The sequence below is a fragment of the Leuciscus leuciscus genome (assembly GCF_965113295.1).
Source record: "Leuciscus leuciscus genome assembly, chromosome: 12".
NCBI classification, from domain to species: domain Eukaryota; kingdom Metazoa; phylum Chordata; class Actinopteri; order Cypriniformes; family Leuciscidae; genus Leuciscus; species Leuciscus leuciscus.
Genome location: NC_138736.1, coordinates 29,828,983 through 29,847,387, shown reverse-complemented (window position 1 = coordinate 29,847,387; position 18,405 = coordinate 29,828,983). Strand labels below are relative to the sequence as shown.

Here is an 18,405-nt window from a genome sequence, read left to right as displayed (position 1 = left end):
TGACAACTATGGCCCCCAGCCTCTTGGCGAATACAGCACAAGCTGACCACTAGAGCCCCTTGGGAGACCAACGTGAGCCGGTCCTATTTTTAGTCATCTAATGTTAGCCTACCCTTTTTACCCGCACAACACTAACCATCAGGTCCAACGGCAAGCTTTTTCCTCAAACCATCATGATGCTCAATAGCAGTGACTCACCACCTCCCCCAACCTCCTACCTGAAAAGTCTACTAGACGCTGAAAGGGATGCAAATGTGTATGAAATTACAGTACCAACCTCAGTGAAATAATTCTCTATTCAACACTGCAATATAGCACTATACAGAGCACTACATTTCATATTAATGTCCTATTCATTGTTGCCCACTCCTGGTAATGTTCTTTTTATTTTTCTATTTCCTTTTACTGTCTCATGCTAAATGAGCGCGCTGGAGAAAGTACATATTGTTTAGTCTCTAGTGCAGCAGAACAATAAACCTTGACTTGACTCGATCAGTGCCAAGGCTAGACCGTTTCCAATACACCTAGAAAAGTGTTATGTACAGACATAATATTTCACACATATCCCTAACTTAATTGAAACTTAGTCGCTGTGAGACTTTTCAGTGAAGTGAAGACATTTCTGTCTGCAATTTCAAGCTTTTCACCTGCAGTCTGTCGAAGGCCACTTGGGTGAATGGATGCTATATTTGAATGCTTTTCAGAGATGAAGAACTTTACTTTACATGACCTTTTGTGGTCTTTTAGATTGGAACAGTTTCAAATCTTCACCTACAGTCTTAATATACATCTATGAGAAGACTTAGCCGCATAATAGGCGCGCATTGACGTAAGCTTTCAATGGGCAAGGCCAAACAGATGGCATGCAAGCAGGTTAAAAGAGCCTTTTGCATGCCTGAAACTGGTTTGGATAGTTGGCTGACAGGGTGTGTGACAGCTGCTGTTAACCTTTATTCAATTAGCTTAGAGACTGACAATAGCACAGAGTAAACAAAATGCGTAAGCAAGGGCTGAGCTGCTATTTCATTTGTATGATCATTCAAATTGAGTCAGAGTTTGGCATACTGTTCTGGTCTACCAGTGGTTTATATGAAAAATCAGCATCTGATTAGATTCCAAGACATTCATTCAAAATGTCCCATTTACAAATGACTTTGCTTTCAACCATCAATTCTGATGTTAATTGGTATTTACAGCACAAGGGATTCATTGTCAGTGAATAGGGCTAATTATTTATTGGTGTTTTAGGGAGAAAAAAAAAAAAAAGCCAGAGCACATTTCCCAGCATCCCTATAGGCAGGAACAGTAGACATTACCAAGTGATGTTTGGTAGTGGTGCACTCATGGGATTCATAGTTCATAACAGTCACAAACAGGGAGCTGTTCAAAATCCACATGTGGAAAGGGATAAAATGATGAATACAATACCCGCAATAACATTTAGCAGTGTGCCGTCACAAAAGTGTCGACAGGCTACCAATGCCCATGAAAGTGTATGTGCACACAGTTACATAGAAAAATAGCACTGTCAAAAGTTTTTAAGCTCATTAAGGTTTCAACCGTCACTTGATTTAAGCTTCTTTTTAACAAACTGTACGTTTCTGACATGGCATCAAAAAGAGTCAAAAGTGGTAGAAGAAGTTCTGTCAAGAGAAAGGAACAGTCAGTCTACTATTTGTTTGTTTCAGGTTATATCAAATTCATACACACAAGGACAAGATTGCGTTGACCCCCCCATTGCACTTGAGGCCTTGCACAGTCCCGGTGGATGGTTCCAACAGTGAACGGGCTCGACTGAGTAATTCAAGATGGTCTTGCAGTTACAAGGGAGGTAAGAGAGCAACACATTTCCTTTGAAAAGCAAGTTGTTGCGAGAAAACAGTGAAAAGAAACGTGAGAATTATAATCATAACAACAGCAATGATATTGCAAGCAATCGTAATAATAGAACAACAAGGTTCAAAAGGAAAATACATTTAATTCCTATCATTAATATAATAAAGTTATATATCCAGCACTGTTTTTTTTTTCTTTCCATTTTTTTAACAGAATCTTCCTCCAAAAAAAGTTGGTAGTGCACTATTCATTTCTGTGGAATTATACAGCCACCATTAGCTGGCTTCAAAGAATTGGACAGCAATCAAGCAAAAAAGCCACAGTTTCGCTGATCAGCATGGCGTGTTTTTTTATAGTCATCCCAGACACCTGAGAAAACTGATAAGAAATCAGATCTGTCTTTTTTATCGGAAAGATACTACATTTATATATTCAAGTTATGCAAATTACATCTATAGTCACATATTCAAGCATATACTCATGTACACACATATATCTAGTGAGAGAATAGTTCAATATTTAATATATAATATAATATTGTACTTTGTATGGTACAGTAGTATTAGGGTGCATGTCTTTTTTGGGGGATGTGGGGTTAATTTTTGAGGAGGTATAGATATACTTGTGAAGGTCTATATATATATATATATATATATATATATATATATACACGATTCCTCATACACTGATCAATAATCATAAAAAATCAAAAGAGAGCAAAGGTTATAGGCAAACAGGTTATAACTGTTGGGTTATGTGCGTTTGGGTCAAGAGACTGGGTGAGCACCATATAAAATAACGGTCGTAAACACGAAGAGTGTTTTATTCCTGCACCGGAAAAATATGCATGCGCCAGCATGCAACTCACTCGCTGACCTGGGTGAGAAATGCCAAACCAGCACCGATCACAACGTCAAAAGCTCGAGGAAGAGAGAAAGAGAGAGAAACAATATTGCTGTGTTTAACAGTTCTGTGGTTCACGTCTTCAAAGAGTCTGTTTGTGCATATATATGTATATATTGTACTGGCCATAGAAACCCACGTCCAGTTTGTGTCAAAAAGAGTGTGTGTGGACGTATTTGCTTTAACATTTAAATATATACATGAAAAAACCTTCCCAGACATAGTGACAGGATGTAATGCCATCTTTCTCTCTCTCTTTCTCTCACCTCAGGATAAAACAAACACACACATTAAATTTTAAGAAAAGGAATCAAAGATACCAAAACAAGTGCTTGAACAAACCCATGATGAAAAAAATTAAACTATACAGTTTTCATGTTCACTATTTTTCTTTCCGTTACTCTTAATGACATTCGTCCCTTAAGTCTTGTTCTTCCTGACCTGCTTGGCTGCTCCTGATGTTGAAAATATATCATTTAATGATAACGATCCTGACTTTTTCTTCATATAGCCCTCTTTCAGTCCAGCTCCCCAAACCCTCCCACCCATATATAAAATATACAAAAAAGATTATTTCCAAAATCTCATCGCCTGCCTGCTTCTGCAAGTATAAAAATATACAGTTTTCCTATGTCAAAATCTTTCTCGCTCTCGCTGCCATCCGCGTTCTCTCCTCCGCCTCTTCATCTAGTCTATTATAGCTGACCCTAACAGTTCAAAAATATACAATGTTTTTTCGTCATAGAAAAAATGACATATCTACCACCTCCTGTATAATTCTCTCTCTGAGAAAATCATCCTTTATAGAAAGAGGATGTTCACAAGGGCTACATGACATTATAAATTATCTGCCTTTATGATCCGTGAGTATTTAAGAGAGATTGGATTGCACATCCACAGTCAAAGTTTTGGGTGGTATCCTAGGAAAAGAGCTGATGCTTATGAAATACGCTTGTGCTTGCATGTAGTCCTTGTGCGCATCCCTTGTGCTGGAGCTGTTCAGCTTTGAACCACAATTTTCAAGCATTTGATTCAATTAAGCGCCGCCCCAGTAAATTCAACAGATCCCTGCACGTACGAAAAGAAATTTGTGAACAGTCTCGAAGTGCTCATTCGAAGCAATCGCTATGAGAAAATGCAATTCCAGGATGAGTTGAACAGCCCTTGAAACGCTATTTCAAAAGCAGTAATTGTCTTTCTCTTTCTTCCGTTTTTTCCTTTCTCCTTTTCACAAGTCTCCATGGCGGCTCTCGTATTTGTTGATGATGTTGCGACAGCGGCCCAGCTCTTTTCGCATATCGGCGACCTCTTGTCGAAGGGCAGCGTTCTCCCGTTCCAGGAATGCCGCTCGAACTGAAATCTGGTTCTCCTTGAGCCGGCGGGCGTCGCGAGAACGTTTCGCTGCTTCGTTGTTCTTGTAGCGCCGGTTCCAGTACCTGTCGTCCTTTAAGGGTGAAAAGGGGAAAATGGGTCAGATCATAATTCAAAAACTTCAAAAACTCGGGCACTAATCAATGCCATTACAAAGATAGGAAGAGCCAGGATATTTTTTAATATAACCCCGATTGTGTTCGGCTGAAAGAAGAAAGTCATATGCACCTAGGATGATTTGAGGGCGAGTAAATTAATTATTGGATAATTTTCATTTTTGGGTGAACTATTCCTTTAATTTAATAACACTGTTAAATGTAATCTTCAGCAAACCTCAAAATGAATAAGAATACTGTACCTACTGTACATTTTATTGTTGTGATGCCTAAATTCACTTGTAGCATTTTAATGTTTAGTGTAGAATTTTAGCATCGGGAATTCATCTGTTATTTGCAATTCAATTATTATTTATTATTGGCTTCATATTAATTTAATTATTGGCCAGAATTTTAATATTGGTGCATATTATATATCCATCATAATATTTCATAATTAGAATAATAACAATACAGTTGAGATTTTTATAAGATGATGCTAATTAAAACTGTATAACATAACTAGATAATTTTTTAATATTTAATTTTCATTGATTATTCATGGACGTTTTTCCAGCAGCAATCTGGAATCTGGAAAACAATCTCTAAAATGAAATGCAGTGTAGTACCTTCTGATTATCTGGGACCAGCATCTTACGGGCCTTCTTGATCATGGGCTGAGGCTTCAGCTCCTCCTCTGTGAAGCGATGCCTGCGTGGGTCAAACGCCTGCTGACCTGGGACACTGGACAGAGCGAGGTCAGCGGGGTCGGGATCAAAGTTCACCATTACATCAGCCGCATTGGTGGGTGGCACCACCGGCGGAGGTGGGCATGATGGGCTCGGAGAAGGGTCAGGTGGTACAGTTTGAGCCCCTGTTGAGAAAGAGGGAAGCGTAAGGAAAAAACTGCCTCTCTCGTCACCATACAGATGAAAACACCACGCGTCTGGGCTAAAGGCAAAGAGGATTATGAACAATAGATGTGTATGTTCCCTGACCAGCTGCAGTGGTTTGTTTTGGCCACAAGGGTGCACCAAAAGCCAATGTGGACACTTGCCCAATTTCAGCAGCTGGCAGGCAAGGTCGACAAGGCAACCTGCAGTTTCAATTCATGTCATAAACATCCAACAAACCTCATAAAACTCACATTTTGTTCATGGTCGAGATCGTTTAAATTCATTCGGCCTCGTTTTCCAGTGACAGCACTTTCCATTGCTTACTTCCCATATATTCTTCCTCTTTTTAGTTTGAAATATGCTTTTAGAGCAGCTGATAACACTGCGATTGGAAGGCGAGCACTTGACGTTAATTATGATACATTAGCTGTAATGGCAGTTGCTGCTTTAAATTGTTCCTGAGCGATTTCTTACACAGAAATAATGTATTTAGGAGACACACGTATAATTAAGAGGTAATTATGTGCATGTAACGTTTACTGTTGTATGCACCTTTAATCATCTCATGTAAATGTTGAAATAAGATCATTCTGTTTATTGCAACAACAGAACAATCCAGCTTCAGACTTAAAACAGCTCTTGAAAGCCCAATTTGCTCATGTAAACATAATCAAATTCTTTGTAATTTAATAATGAGCTTCTAAGCCCTGAGCACTCAGGAGTCCTGCCAAAGATTTGTTTTTCATTCATTAAGACAACACACAAAGAACAACACGAAGTGATATAGGAAGAATGTTACATAAAGCCAGCTCCCCTCCCACCAAACCGACGACGTATTGTCCAGTTCCTGTACTAATCCTCGTCTATCTAAAATCTAGCAAGAGGGGAAAGAAGTGTTTTTTTCCCATGGACATGCATAAGACCAGCTGTCCTTTGGGCCTCTTCCTTTCTATGAGGGAGGAGACATAAACAAGAGACACAGCTGTGTGCACAATTCACATAGTACAAGCTATACAAACACACAATGACATTCAATGTTTATATTGCCATACAAAGGCAATCAATCAATCAATCTATCTATCTATCTATATCTATCTAGTCACACATATCCATACACACAACTTTGATCTGTTTGAGACATCCAAACGGCATTTGCATATGCATACATATCTCTTAAAACGTATATCTATCGTTTTAGCTTTCTCTTTCTATTTCTCTCGTCCCTCCTTCTTCCCTATCCGATCTTTCCCCTCAGTCTCTCTCTCCATTGCTTTCTGCATCGGCACGTGACAAGTCGACTGCACATGGCCTCAACGTGTGAGGGAGCGGGAGGGAGGGGGAGTCAGAGAGAAATAGAGAGAGAGAGAGAGAGAGAGAGAGATTTAAAAGCATGCAATAGAAATGCACCCACCATCTCCAGCGGTCTTTCCTCTCTCTCTTTCTGTGCAGCATTTTGAAAATTCAAATGGATATTTTAGTTAATACAGTGCAGAATATTGCACACTAATTTAACACTGTCGTTGCGCTTATAAGTAGTACTTTGTGCAGTCACTAATGCAGTACATTGCTAGTTAGGAATGATTTATTTTGCTTGGTCAAGCTAAATTTGGTGCTTCCCCAAATATTGCATGAGGTTATTATCTGCTCTGATGATTATGCTGTAAAGAAACATTTCCACTCTACATGCACTAGCACACACACACACACACACACACACACACACACACACACACACACACACACACACACACACACACACACACACACACACACACACACACACAGCTGTGCCCTTAAAGCTTCAAAGCCTGCATTGCCCTTGGCATCAGAGGCCAACAGTTTCAGACATCCCATCATGCATCACTGCAGTCTACATGAATCGCTGAGACTGTCTTGCTCTTGTTCACACCAATGAACACACAAAAAAAAGTGGAGGAGACAAAATAACTGGTTATCATAAAGACACACACTAAAAAAATGCAATATGGTCACGTAACTATTTAAGTCAGTTTAGCAAACTAAAAATTAAGCAAGCTAAAGAAACCTAAACCTAATGAAAGGTTCTTACCATGTAGACACTCCGGACCTCCCAGCAGTCCAGGGCCCTGCGGCACGTCCAGACCCAGTAAAGAGGATGATGAAGACGATGAAGAGAGGGAAGAAATGGAGGAGGCGGAGGAAGAACAGGGTGGAGATGATGAAGGTGGGCACTGGGAGCTCTGACTGGGTACGGCCGACTGTGTGCTCTGAGAAGGGACCTGAGCGGCCGTACTGCACGTGTTTCCCGACGGCATGCACCCCATCCCGTTCTCCGTCAAGAACTCCTCCAGGTCCATGTACTGTAGCTGGAACAGGCCGCCGTCGCACGGCAACGTACGCTCCCACAGCAATGGTCCGAGGAAGGCAGACTGGTTAGTGGAACGCAGGGTGCCGTTCCCACCGTTCATGCCCCCAACTGGACCCAACGAATCCTCTTCAGAGTCCAGAGGTTTGTCTTTATCTGAGAGTGGCAAAAAAGAACAATAATCTGTTGAGTTTTTATTTATTTAATCATAAATAAATTAGCAAATATTTCATGGAAAGTTAAATTGCAAAATTACAACAGCAATGTGAATGTCCATTCTCTAAAAATAAAATAAAAAATCTGGCTATAGTCACACACACACACACACACACACACACACACACACACACACACACACACACACACACTCTCTAATTTACCATAGCATAGTTAATAATAAATGCATAATTTATGAAAATTAATACAAATTTCTAGGAATGGCTGATATATGAGTACCAATTCAGATATCAGCAGGAATTAGAGATTTTTAAATTAATCATTACCATAATGTTTATTAAAATGTTGAATTATCTTTTATTTGTAATGGGGGGGTGTAGTTCTGGCTGGCAAATGAGAATGCTGCATGAGTGCTTCAGAGGGAAGCAGAGAGCTGAGCTGTCATCTCCAACACTGGGGCTTTTGAAGATGGAGCTGGGGAATATGTGCTGCATAGTGATAGCAGGGAAAAAGCTGTGTTTTACTCTACAATACAGTGTCCTGACAAATGGGAAGTGGAGGAATGTTCGAGAAGGAAACCGTAATAAATGGAAAGAGGAAGAAAAAAAAGGATATTGGTGGGGAGTGGGAGTTTTCAACAGTGCCAAACAAAGCACAGCAGTGGAAGCATCATCACACTGCAATATTTACCAATATCAAACTCATATTTAGAGAAAAAAACAATACATTTTAACAATACAACGTTAACCATTTATTAAAAGTGTTGTCACAGTATTCATCCTCCTCTTCCTGATTACTTTTAACCTCATATCGCTGATGTGGCATAGATTATCCACACGAGGGCGCAATTTGAGCAAATAGTAATGTGTACTTCCGTATAAGACAACGTCTCAATGAATTTTAGGATGGCATCCCTTTAATGGCAGTGAGCTTCAGAAATCCCTTTAAGAGAGGGGAGAGGCCCCTAATTTCTTTAATTTGTAGTGAACCCGTCAATTCACATCATTTGTCAACGATTTATTCATCCAGCTGAGGAAACGGCCAGACTGAATGAATAATAGAAGATGTTTCCTGGTTGCACAGAACTGAGGTATACCAGCCCAGAGCTTTGGAGGCAGCAAAAGTTATATTGCCGCTCTCTATTTGTAATTTGACTACCCCAAAATTCTTTCTAAACAAAAACAATATTGTGGGTAACATATTATGTTAACAAAGACGCAATTTAAGAGACATGCACTGTAAAAGCAATAGTGGATTAGTGGATGAGATAGTGAGAGAGTCACCTTTCATCGCACAGCAGTCTTTCCCTCTCTGGTCCCCTTTAATAGGCAGCTGAAGAAGGGATTTCAGACTGGCCATGGAATTATTCAGGTGGCCATTGGTGGTGGTGCCTGCAGGGTTGGCAGGACCGAGCTGTGGACTGGTCCCTGCTGGAAGGTCAGGTGGCAATAGCTGAGAAATTGGCCTGGACATTCCTCGGTGTAACACCTCGTCCAGGTTCAACCAGTTAATAACTTCAGATCACTGGACAGTTGGGCTGGTTGACTGAATCAAATGTTTCAATCAAAAGTAGAAAAGCACTAAAAGCTGAGTTTGGCAGTTGAATGAACGCCTCGCGCCGTGTTTATAAGCGTTTAAAATTCGCATTCAAAGTCCCGATGCGTTCCCATTAGAAAACTGAAGTGAACTGACGTCCTGTAGGGTCCGCTCGAGTGAGAAAGATGCAGGAGATCTACTTCATCCTCTTCAAACGCACTGTCTCCTTTGAAATAATATTGTGATGTTTGTTTCGCGTTCAGTGAAGCTTCCGTGGGATCGCCGCTCATTTGTTGACGTATGTCATCGCATTTGACTGGTGCTCCTCGCGTCCAGGACAGAAATATTCCCCGAAAAACCGAATGAGTTGGATTAAACGGGCGTCCATGGAGGCAGAGATAAAAATTCAATCCCACACAGTCTGAAGGAAACTGCGAGTAAACTATAATACCAGACTGAATCGAATCGAGAGTGCTGGAAAAACTCCGTGTGCAAATAAAAAGATGGTTAATAAACAATTAAACGTGAGCTATGACGGTTAAGACTGATGGCTGTTATTATTCCTCTGCCCTCTTTGTTGCTCTCTCTCTTTCTCGTTATTTTTGTTGCTAACCTCCGCAACCTCTCTCTTTCTCTCTCTCTCTCTTTCTTTCTTCGGGCACTCGGTAAAGCGAGCGCTCGGTATCGTAGCAAAAAGTCAGCTGGAACGTACACGGGCAGCGAGCGCTCGTGACATCACCTCTCACGGGGGAACGGCACTCAGGGGCGGGGCTATTCATTATTCATTATACACACCTCCTCGCCTTAACGCCCATAATATGATAAACAAGCCGCTCTGGCCAATAGGATGTGTCCTGGTTTACATATTAATATCAGACCACCCCTGTTTTTCACGAACCTCTTCTGTGCCGTTACATTTTCATAGATCGAACTAATTTGAACGGGAGGCTACACACATCCAAGCAGAATGACAAATGACAAGGCTCGATATAAAACATATACGGGTCAATTACACAATTTTAATGATATTTAAAGGACTTTATTCAAATTGAATGGACATATTATTAATAGAAAATGTGTATTCGAAATTTTTAATGAATCGTATTTGTAAAATGTGTCAAAAGAGCGGCACGTCATTGTTGTTTATAGCTATACGCTTAACAAAGTTGCCTTAAAAAAACAAGTGAGGGCTGCAATGAACAGTGCAGAAGCTATATTGCTTGTGAGAATGTTCCTGCGAAAGTTAATAGATATGGAAACATTTTAAGAAGTTGGAACTTGGGACACAGAAGAATGCAACTATTTTAATTGCAGTTGTAGACTTGTAGTCCATCCGAATTCAAACTATGACTCTTAGTTGCGCTGCTATTTCTAGACATCGTCAGATTCATTCATTCTCTCATTTGTTTCTAGTTGCATTGGCCAGAATAATCCAAAAACGTGAGCACATCGGTTTGGCCGACACAAATGTATTTCCACAGTACCTTAAGGCCAGCACTAGACCTCGTCGCGAGCACATGGCTCAGGCACGCGCGATCGCTACCTACCGGCGGCCTCTCCTTCACGCGATTGGCTTAAAGTAGGTCAGTATCTGCCCTTCGCGAGATCCAATTGGACAAAACTAGGTCAGTCGCTCCTCCCAGAGTTTTCCCCATGCTAGTGCCGCGTGAGATGAGTGTACAACAACATGCAAAGACGAATTGGTGAGATCTTTGTGGATTAGAGCCGGCAACTCTTGTCAGAAGCAGAGATCAAATGGAATCTGCCTTTGCGTGTTTAAAAATGAAAACAAATTCGAATAAGGTTCCATCCACAGGGATTGTTATGCATACTAATAGACAGACTGGAGTTTCTGTCTACATAACTGATATATTATGCACCATTTAAAGGGAGAAATTATTATTATATACTTTTGAAATAAAATTTAAACATCTGATCTTTATTAAGCTGTACGCAGAGAAGGGGAAGAAGCAACACACTAGAAATAACTTTTTGTGTGTAAATGAATGAAACCAATTTGAACCAATGGAAATAATCTTAAATTAAACAATTTAATTCATGAATAAATATTTTACCGATTTTTCAACTGCATAGTAGGCCTAAACATGCTTGTAATTTAAATGACAAATATGGAGGAATCACATACCTTTTGACCAGTGAATTTCCATGGCTTTAAGTCTTTCTTTATCCAGGATTTGCATGGTCACGGAAAACAGAAATATCAGATAATTCTGAAATTGTGATTTTTAGTCCTGATAAAGTCAACCGAAAAACGTTTAAAAAGCTTGGCAATTTCTGTAGTGTATATAACTTTTTCCTAGTTATGCTCAGCTCAGTGTCACTGGCTAGAAATGACTCCTCATGAGTGGATTTTGAAAGGTCCTTATTCAGTTATCACACTGAAAATGTTAAGAAATTAGTTGTAAAAAATATTTTTATTGGGGTGGAATTCTATTTATATGGCAGGTACCTATATTTTAAATTAAGTGATTTAAATTAATGTAGGCTACTTACTGCTCAAACGTGAACTGCAGCATATAGACTTGTTTCACGCTAGCTTACAAGGAAGTTTTACTTCATACAAGCGTTCACAAGGACCAATACCCAAATGATGAAATACTGAGCAGAGCAAAAAAAAAAAAAAAAAAATACAAAAAAAAATTTATATATATATATATATTTTTTTTTTTTCAGGGCAGTAAATCACAGCTTTGCCTGAAATTTCAGATAAATCAAGGGTTTCTGTATGAAAACTGTATATGGATTTTCACTTTAAACCTGGTTGTAAAGGAGAAAAGTTATTAAACAAAACATGAGAATACAAAGACAGTCAATTTAAATCTGAAAATTCCTTACACTTAAAGTACAATGTAACAGAAGTTGAAACAATTGAAGACAATACGCATGGTCCTGATAGGAAGAAAAAAAAACAATCACTGGTATTTTGCATGATGTGTTCGACAGTCTGCACTGTACAAGCCTTGCAAGGCCAATCAAGTTGATTTGTTTTCTGAGAACACAGCTACACAGAGAACATTACTGCCACCTAGAGGACATCATTTGCAACTTGCAGTTTCACGTTATTTTCAATTAAGCCATGTGAGATGATGTCCTGTATTGAACTCATTAAACTTTTGCTTGGAGACACTGAGAGAAAAACTAAGTGAACAGACGGTTGTGTTCCTCTGACACACCAAACCAAAGTACCCTTAAAGGCATTCTTCCCCCCAACTCTAATAGTGTGTGGCACTGCATAGGGCATGTGTCAACACATGTGAGCTGTAAACAGCACCATCCCGCTGAACACGGCACCATGGCACCAGATGCGTAACACCTGGTCGTATCCTTTAATTTGATGTTTATAAATCATTTAACCTACATGCCATAAATAACCAATTAATCCAATCTGCTCACTGAAGAGGAAGAGCTCTGCTTCTAATAAACATTCAAAAGAAAATACAACGTACTCAAACAAAAAAACTGTACATTTCCTATCTTTTTATTTGCTTTCTGAGAAACTCAACATTTCTGTTGACTCAGAAAAAGAAAACAGTTGTTTAGTATTTATATTTTGTATTTTAGTTTACTGAGAGGAAAACATTGGGACAGTAGAGCTAAGTAAAAGTATTGAGAATGAATACAATAGTGTTGGGAAAGCTGGGCTAAACTGTGGTTTGGGTTAAACAGATCAAAGGGGCAGGGAACAAAAATCACACCGACACATATATTCCCCACATCTTACAATGACAGGCCCTGCCACATACCCACCCACCCCTAAAATAGTAAAAATGATAAAAAAAAAAACATATACTTTGAATAATAAAAAAGAAAAACTGTTACATAATAAAATATAATACGCATTGTACAGTACAGATTGGCTATTCCTCTCACCCGCTAGCCAATCTCGCAACCAAAGACATTAACACTTGCCATAGAAACACCTGCAAAGGTTTCTTTACATATTTCTTAAAAAAAAACAGATGACATTAAACACAGGAACATGGCATTAGCAACACCATTCTGTCCCCTTCTCATCGACTCTGTAGAATATTTTGCACATTTTAACAGTTTCACCGCAGAGTCCTCTTTGAGACACTGTTGAATTCAACCTGGAGTGTCATAATTGAGGTTGTTCATAGGGAATACACACATTATGTACTTGATCCTCTTCCCAAAACCAGTAACTTTCAGTTCCAGATCGAACATTTGCATTTTAACATGAAGACAGCAAAAGGGGGAAAACAAAACGCAACACCACAATGAACAAAAAAGCTACGTATATCTGAGCGTAAACAAGGGCTATACCGTTAAGCTCTGAGTACTGGGGGGAAACTAGTTTAAAGAATAGATTGTTACTGTTCAAATTAGTTCACTTTCACTGGTATGCATCCATCATTGCAGCACAAATAAAGTTACGAAAATACATAATGAATGCATTTTTAGAGGATAGAGATGCTACCATTACAACAAAGGTGCTACCAAAAACAGTTCCATAATCTAGAATATTCTTCCCCTTTGGAGAAACCGTGTTAGAGATCCATGTATATAATGGATGGTTCTTAAGGTACAGGCTTGTTTTCACATCAACTGAGTCTTTTATTTTTAAGAGGCACTCCCTTGGTTATAGTCTGACCACGTTTAAGGAGTTGAATGTGTGGCAATTTCCATAAAAATCCTCTATGCCTATTTCCATGTTATCCCTGTACTTTTTTAGATGTCAGTTTACTTAGTGCCTGTACCCTGTCACAACTGTTGATCTTTCAATCTGGTCCTCTGTCTTCAGAACATTAGTCCCCTTTATTGACATTCTGATTCCTCTACTGACACGCCGACAAGCAAATTTGTGGCGCTGCAGGAGGGTTCCGTTCCAGAATCTAGAGGGACATCGAGAGCAAGAGAACGCCCCTTGAGAGAGGTGGTGGGCCCGATGACGGAGAGCTGTCAGTAGCCTTCGAGAACGTTTTCCACAGACTATGCAGCGCAGGCGAGTCTGACGGCCATGTTTTCTTGGTGGATGCCTGGTTACACGGTGCACTGCAAGAATTATGCGGCTTGAAAAAGTGGTAAAGGGACAGACTGGGCAAGAATATGACTTTAAGGGGACAATGAGAGACCGAAGGCCTCTAAACCTTAACCTCCCTGCACGCCATGTGCTTCCACCAACATTTAAACCAAGCCCAGCTCCAGTAAACTTGGCCCATTTCAGCTGAGCAATCCACTTCTTTCGCTTTATCTGCTGCTGAAGCCTGCACTTCTTTCGTTTTAAATACATACGCCTCCTAGCAATTTCGTAAGCACTGAATCCAGTCATCAACTGCATGCTACTAGCCAGTTTATATTTTTTCTTTCTTTTTTTTTTCTTCCTTTGTGTGGCATCTCCCTGGGCCTGAGGGCTTTGCTGTAGATGCTGAGACTGCATTGAAAAAGGGTGCTGCTGTTGCTGGTGGTGATGAGAGTGCTGGGGTGGCGAAATGTGGATATGAGGTGGAGTGGAATGAAGGGTGTTACCTGGTACCCCTGAATAAATTAGCTGTTTCCCACTGATTGGCTGTTGAAGCTGGAGGGGACCCATAGTGGGGTTTGAGTAGTGCAGATGTTGGGGGTGTGAATTGACATTTGAACTGTGATGTCCTGACTCTGGAGTGTAAAAGAGAGGAGAATAACCAGCAGGCTGAGGATGCTGTGTGTGAGCGATGGTTGAATGGGGCTGTTGTACTCCATGACTTCCACTTTCAGGTGTTATATGAAGGAGTGCATTGGTTGCAGCCTCACTCTCAGAGACAGATGGGGCAGTTCCAATAGATTCACTTCCTGTTGGTTGTGTTGTTGGCCCAGTACGAGTCAAACCGTGTTGAGATAATCTATGTCTGGTCAGGCTGTTGGAGTAAGAAAACGCCTTACCGCACACTTCACATGAAAACAGTTTCTCCCCACCATGTTCATGAATGGCTTGGTGATGGGCAGTTAGGTGGAAGTGATGGCGGAAGGATTTCCAGCAAATCTCACATGTATATAGCTTAGGAGGGGGTTGGTTGCTTGTGTTAGCATTAGATCCTTGAACTTTATCCTGAGAATAGGAGTAATAAGCGCCAGGGTTGGTTTGATTAGTTTGATCAGATTGATCTTGATTAGCGGGTCCCCCTTGATTTGCAGCAGATTTGGTTTTACTCCGCCTCGGCTTGAAATCTCCCCGTAGATGCAGTTTTTCATGCCTTTTCAGACTCTGTGCATATCCAAAATCTTTTCCACAAAGGGTACATTTGTAGTTCTTCTCCCCCGAGTGAACAGTCTGATGTTTGGTAAGATGAAACGGCTCTCGGAAGTCTTTACCACAGATGTCACAATGAAATGGCTTTTCCCCTGTATGCACACGTTCGTGCCGACGTAAGGTCTCACGTCTACTAAAACCCCGTCCACAAACAGTGCATAAATAAGGCCTTTCAGAACCATCTCCAGCAGCACCACTCTGATTGCTTCTCCGACGTTTTACTCCTTCTCCTGGAGCCCCACCAGGTCTCGGCTCTCTTTTCTGTCTGGGCTTCCGTGGCCGCTTGGGTTTGGCATTAGGATTGTTGGCATTCTGTGAATTAGGCTGCTGTTGGGTGGGGTGAGATAAAGGTATCATTGAACCACTCAGGCATTCTTCATTCCCACCATTTCCTGTAGATGTAGATGACGAGGCACCCATAGACCCGAAGCCAAGCCCTCCTAACAGACCTCCAATAATGTCTCTCCGTTCCTCTCGTCCCCCAGTACTATTCATTTCAGCAGGCAAGACAGAGGCGGCAGCAGCTGCAGCAATGGCAGACATGGCACTACTGGTGACTTCATCTTCAGAGTCATCCAAAAGAGAGGAGAGAGGAAGATGAGATTGCTGTTGGTGATGGTGCTGCTGATTTTGAGGGTGTGGATGAAGTGTTGGGGCTAAAGGAGCTTTTCTGAGCGCCGGACTTGACATGCTGTTGCTACAGGAGTCTCCAGAGTAGGATGATGGGTTGCCCTGTTGACGACGGTAGTCATCAACCCTGTATGACGTTTGGTAAGGATCTCTTGAATACTCAGGGTTATACTTTTCTTCAGTTTTGCCCACAGGATTTTGATTAGCACTTCTTGCCTGTGAATACAGACTGTCACAAGACATCCCTGCTGTGCTATCCTCATTCTTGCAAAATACTAATTCTTTTGTATCAGTCATTTGTCCACCTGAAAAATCACTTTCAACTTTGCCCTCTACTGAACTTATTGAGCTACCATCACTGCTTCTAGACCTCCTCCCTGGCTTGCCACAGTCACCTGATGCAGCATGGTTAAGCAAAGAAGTGCTCTCTCTAAAGCAGCGGCCACAAGCAGGGCAGCGGTAGGGCTTGTCTTCGTGAATTTTCTCATGTCGAGTGAGAGACTCTCTGCGGTTGAACGAACGCTCACAAACAGAGCAGGCATATGGACGAGCTCCAGAATGGATAATGCCATGCTGAAGCAGGTGTCCTCTCTTCTTGAACCCCTTTCCACATTCATTGCAACAGTATGACTTATCTGGACTTGGGCAAGTGGAAGACATGGGGTCTGGATTTTCATGCTGGTGGTGAGAATTTTGAGAAATTCCATCTTGTGTTGAGTGGGGGAGATCTGACTGATGCTGATGACTTGGGTTTGTGTTTGTGCTGCTGTTGGGACGACTGCCGTCTTCTTCATGGCAGCGTATGTGTCGACGAAGGCTTGGGAGGTGGCTAAAAGACTTGCCGCACTCTCCACAATGAAAGAGTGGTTCTTGCTCAGGCTGTGTGATATTGGGAGTCATTGATTGCTGGTTTTCAGGCTTGGGGTTTTGAGAGATATTTGATACCAGCACAGAGGCAGAGTTTGAAGATGGGGCAGAGGAAGAAGAGGAGGAGACAGTTGAAGAAGAGGAGGATGGTGTTGACGAGGAGAGGATGGAGGAGGGGTCACCACCAAGACCCCTCATTCCAACCCCTCCACCTCCTCCCACAAGACCAGAGGACCCATCATGACCATGTGCCCCAGAGCTGCCATGACAGTTAGCACTGCTTGTACTGCTGCTACTGTTACCTTCTGCCTTCCTCTGGGGCAGGTAGCCAGCCATGGCTTTCTTTCTCCTGCTGCCACTACCTCCACTTCCTCCAGCCCCAGATCCACTATCTCCTTTGCCATCATCTTTTGGTATGGAGAGATGGAGTGGGAGTGGCAAAGGCAGGCCTGCTTCTTGTTGCATTAGGGAAGCCAGTTGATTAGACGAAAGAACAGGAATACCTTGGAAATCAAAACCACCAAGTGGTGATGGTTGGGGGGCAGGGTGTAGAGGGTGGTGTGGATGGGCATGGCTGTGAGGGTGGGACAACGCATGAGGTGGCAGCTGCTGCTGCTGTTGTTGGGGCTGGGGAGTTGGATGGCCATGGGTGTGGGAAGGATGAAGGGCTGGAGGAGGAGCAAGACCTGTATTCGAATCTGAAAGACCAAGATGATTATGGGGACCCTGCTGAACTAGAAACTGTTCCAAACTGGCATTTGTGGGCACTCCAGAAAACAGGTATTGGTTTGCAGCGAGCATGCAACTGAACTGCTGGTGTAAACTTCTTGCATCAGACTGGGCTCCGACTAATCCAGCCACTGAGCTGCTACTGCTGGGGGGATTATTAGAAGTGGTGGTTGAACTCGAAGGGGAGGGGGACGACGAGGATGGTCCAGGAGATGGCTGAGGAACAGAGAGACCAGGGTGCAAGGGTGGTGGTGGTGGCGCAGATGTTACAACTCCTCCAGTACTTCCTCCAGCAAAATCGAAACGCCCCATTCCTGAGTGAAGCTGCTCCTGGGCTAGTGCAGCCTCAGCAGGGTGAAATGTGCGTAGAAATTGTGGATAGCCAGAGGCAGAACTGCCACTCCCACTGCTGCTGCTCATCTTGCTTGATTTACGTGTGCTTTGTGACGATGAGGACTGAGTTTGTTGTGGAAGAGGTGGAGGGGGCGCACTCATTTTGGCAAATAAGGATGAAGAATCTGCAAATGCATTACTTCTAGATCCTTGAAGGGAACCAAGTCCAAGCCCAGATAGGAGGCCACCAGATGCCTCACTTTGTTGTTGCTGCTGCTGTTGAAGCTGCTGCTGGTGCTGAAGCTGGACTTGTTGTTGGTGCTGCAGTTGTCTTTCCAGCCCCAGTCCTTTGAACTGGTGAGCCTGGTGTCCACTAAGCATTTCTAAAATGTCCATAGGGTACTTTCCAAACTGAAACAT

The 18,405-nt window shown here is 41.8% G+C and overlaps 2 protein-coding genes across 2 annotated transcripts; both read right to left on the bottom strand.

Moving 5' to 3' along the window:
* Positions 1-1,958: 1,958 nt before the first annotated feature.
* dbpa (D site albumin promoter binding protein a) lies at positions 1,959-9,905 on the bottom strand. The gene is made up of 4 exons (XM_082185759.1): positions 8,906-9,905; positions 7,170-7,601; positions 4,835-5,079; positions 1,959-4,183 (listed from the first exon to the last, which is right to left on the bottom strand). The coding sequence occupies exons 1-4, from the start codon at positions 9,093-9,095 to the stop codon at positions 3,968-3,970; spliced, it is 1,083 nt and encodes a 360-aa protein (XP_082041885.1). The 5' UTR covers positions 9,096-9,905; the 3' UTR covers positions 1,959-3,967.
* Positions 9,906-12,636: 2,731 nt separating this feature from the next.
* On the bottom strand, positions 12,637-18,405 carry znf865 (zinc finger protein 865; the record flags this gene model as incomplete). Its single annotated transcript, XM_082185732.1, has 1 exon — positions 12,637-18,405. The coding sequence occupies one exon, from the start codon at positions 18,403-18,405 to the stop codon at positions 13,885-13,887; it is 4,521 nt and encodes a 1,506-aa protein (XP_082041858.1). The 3' UTR covers positions 12,637-13,884.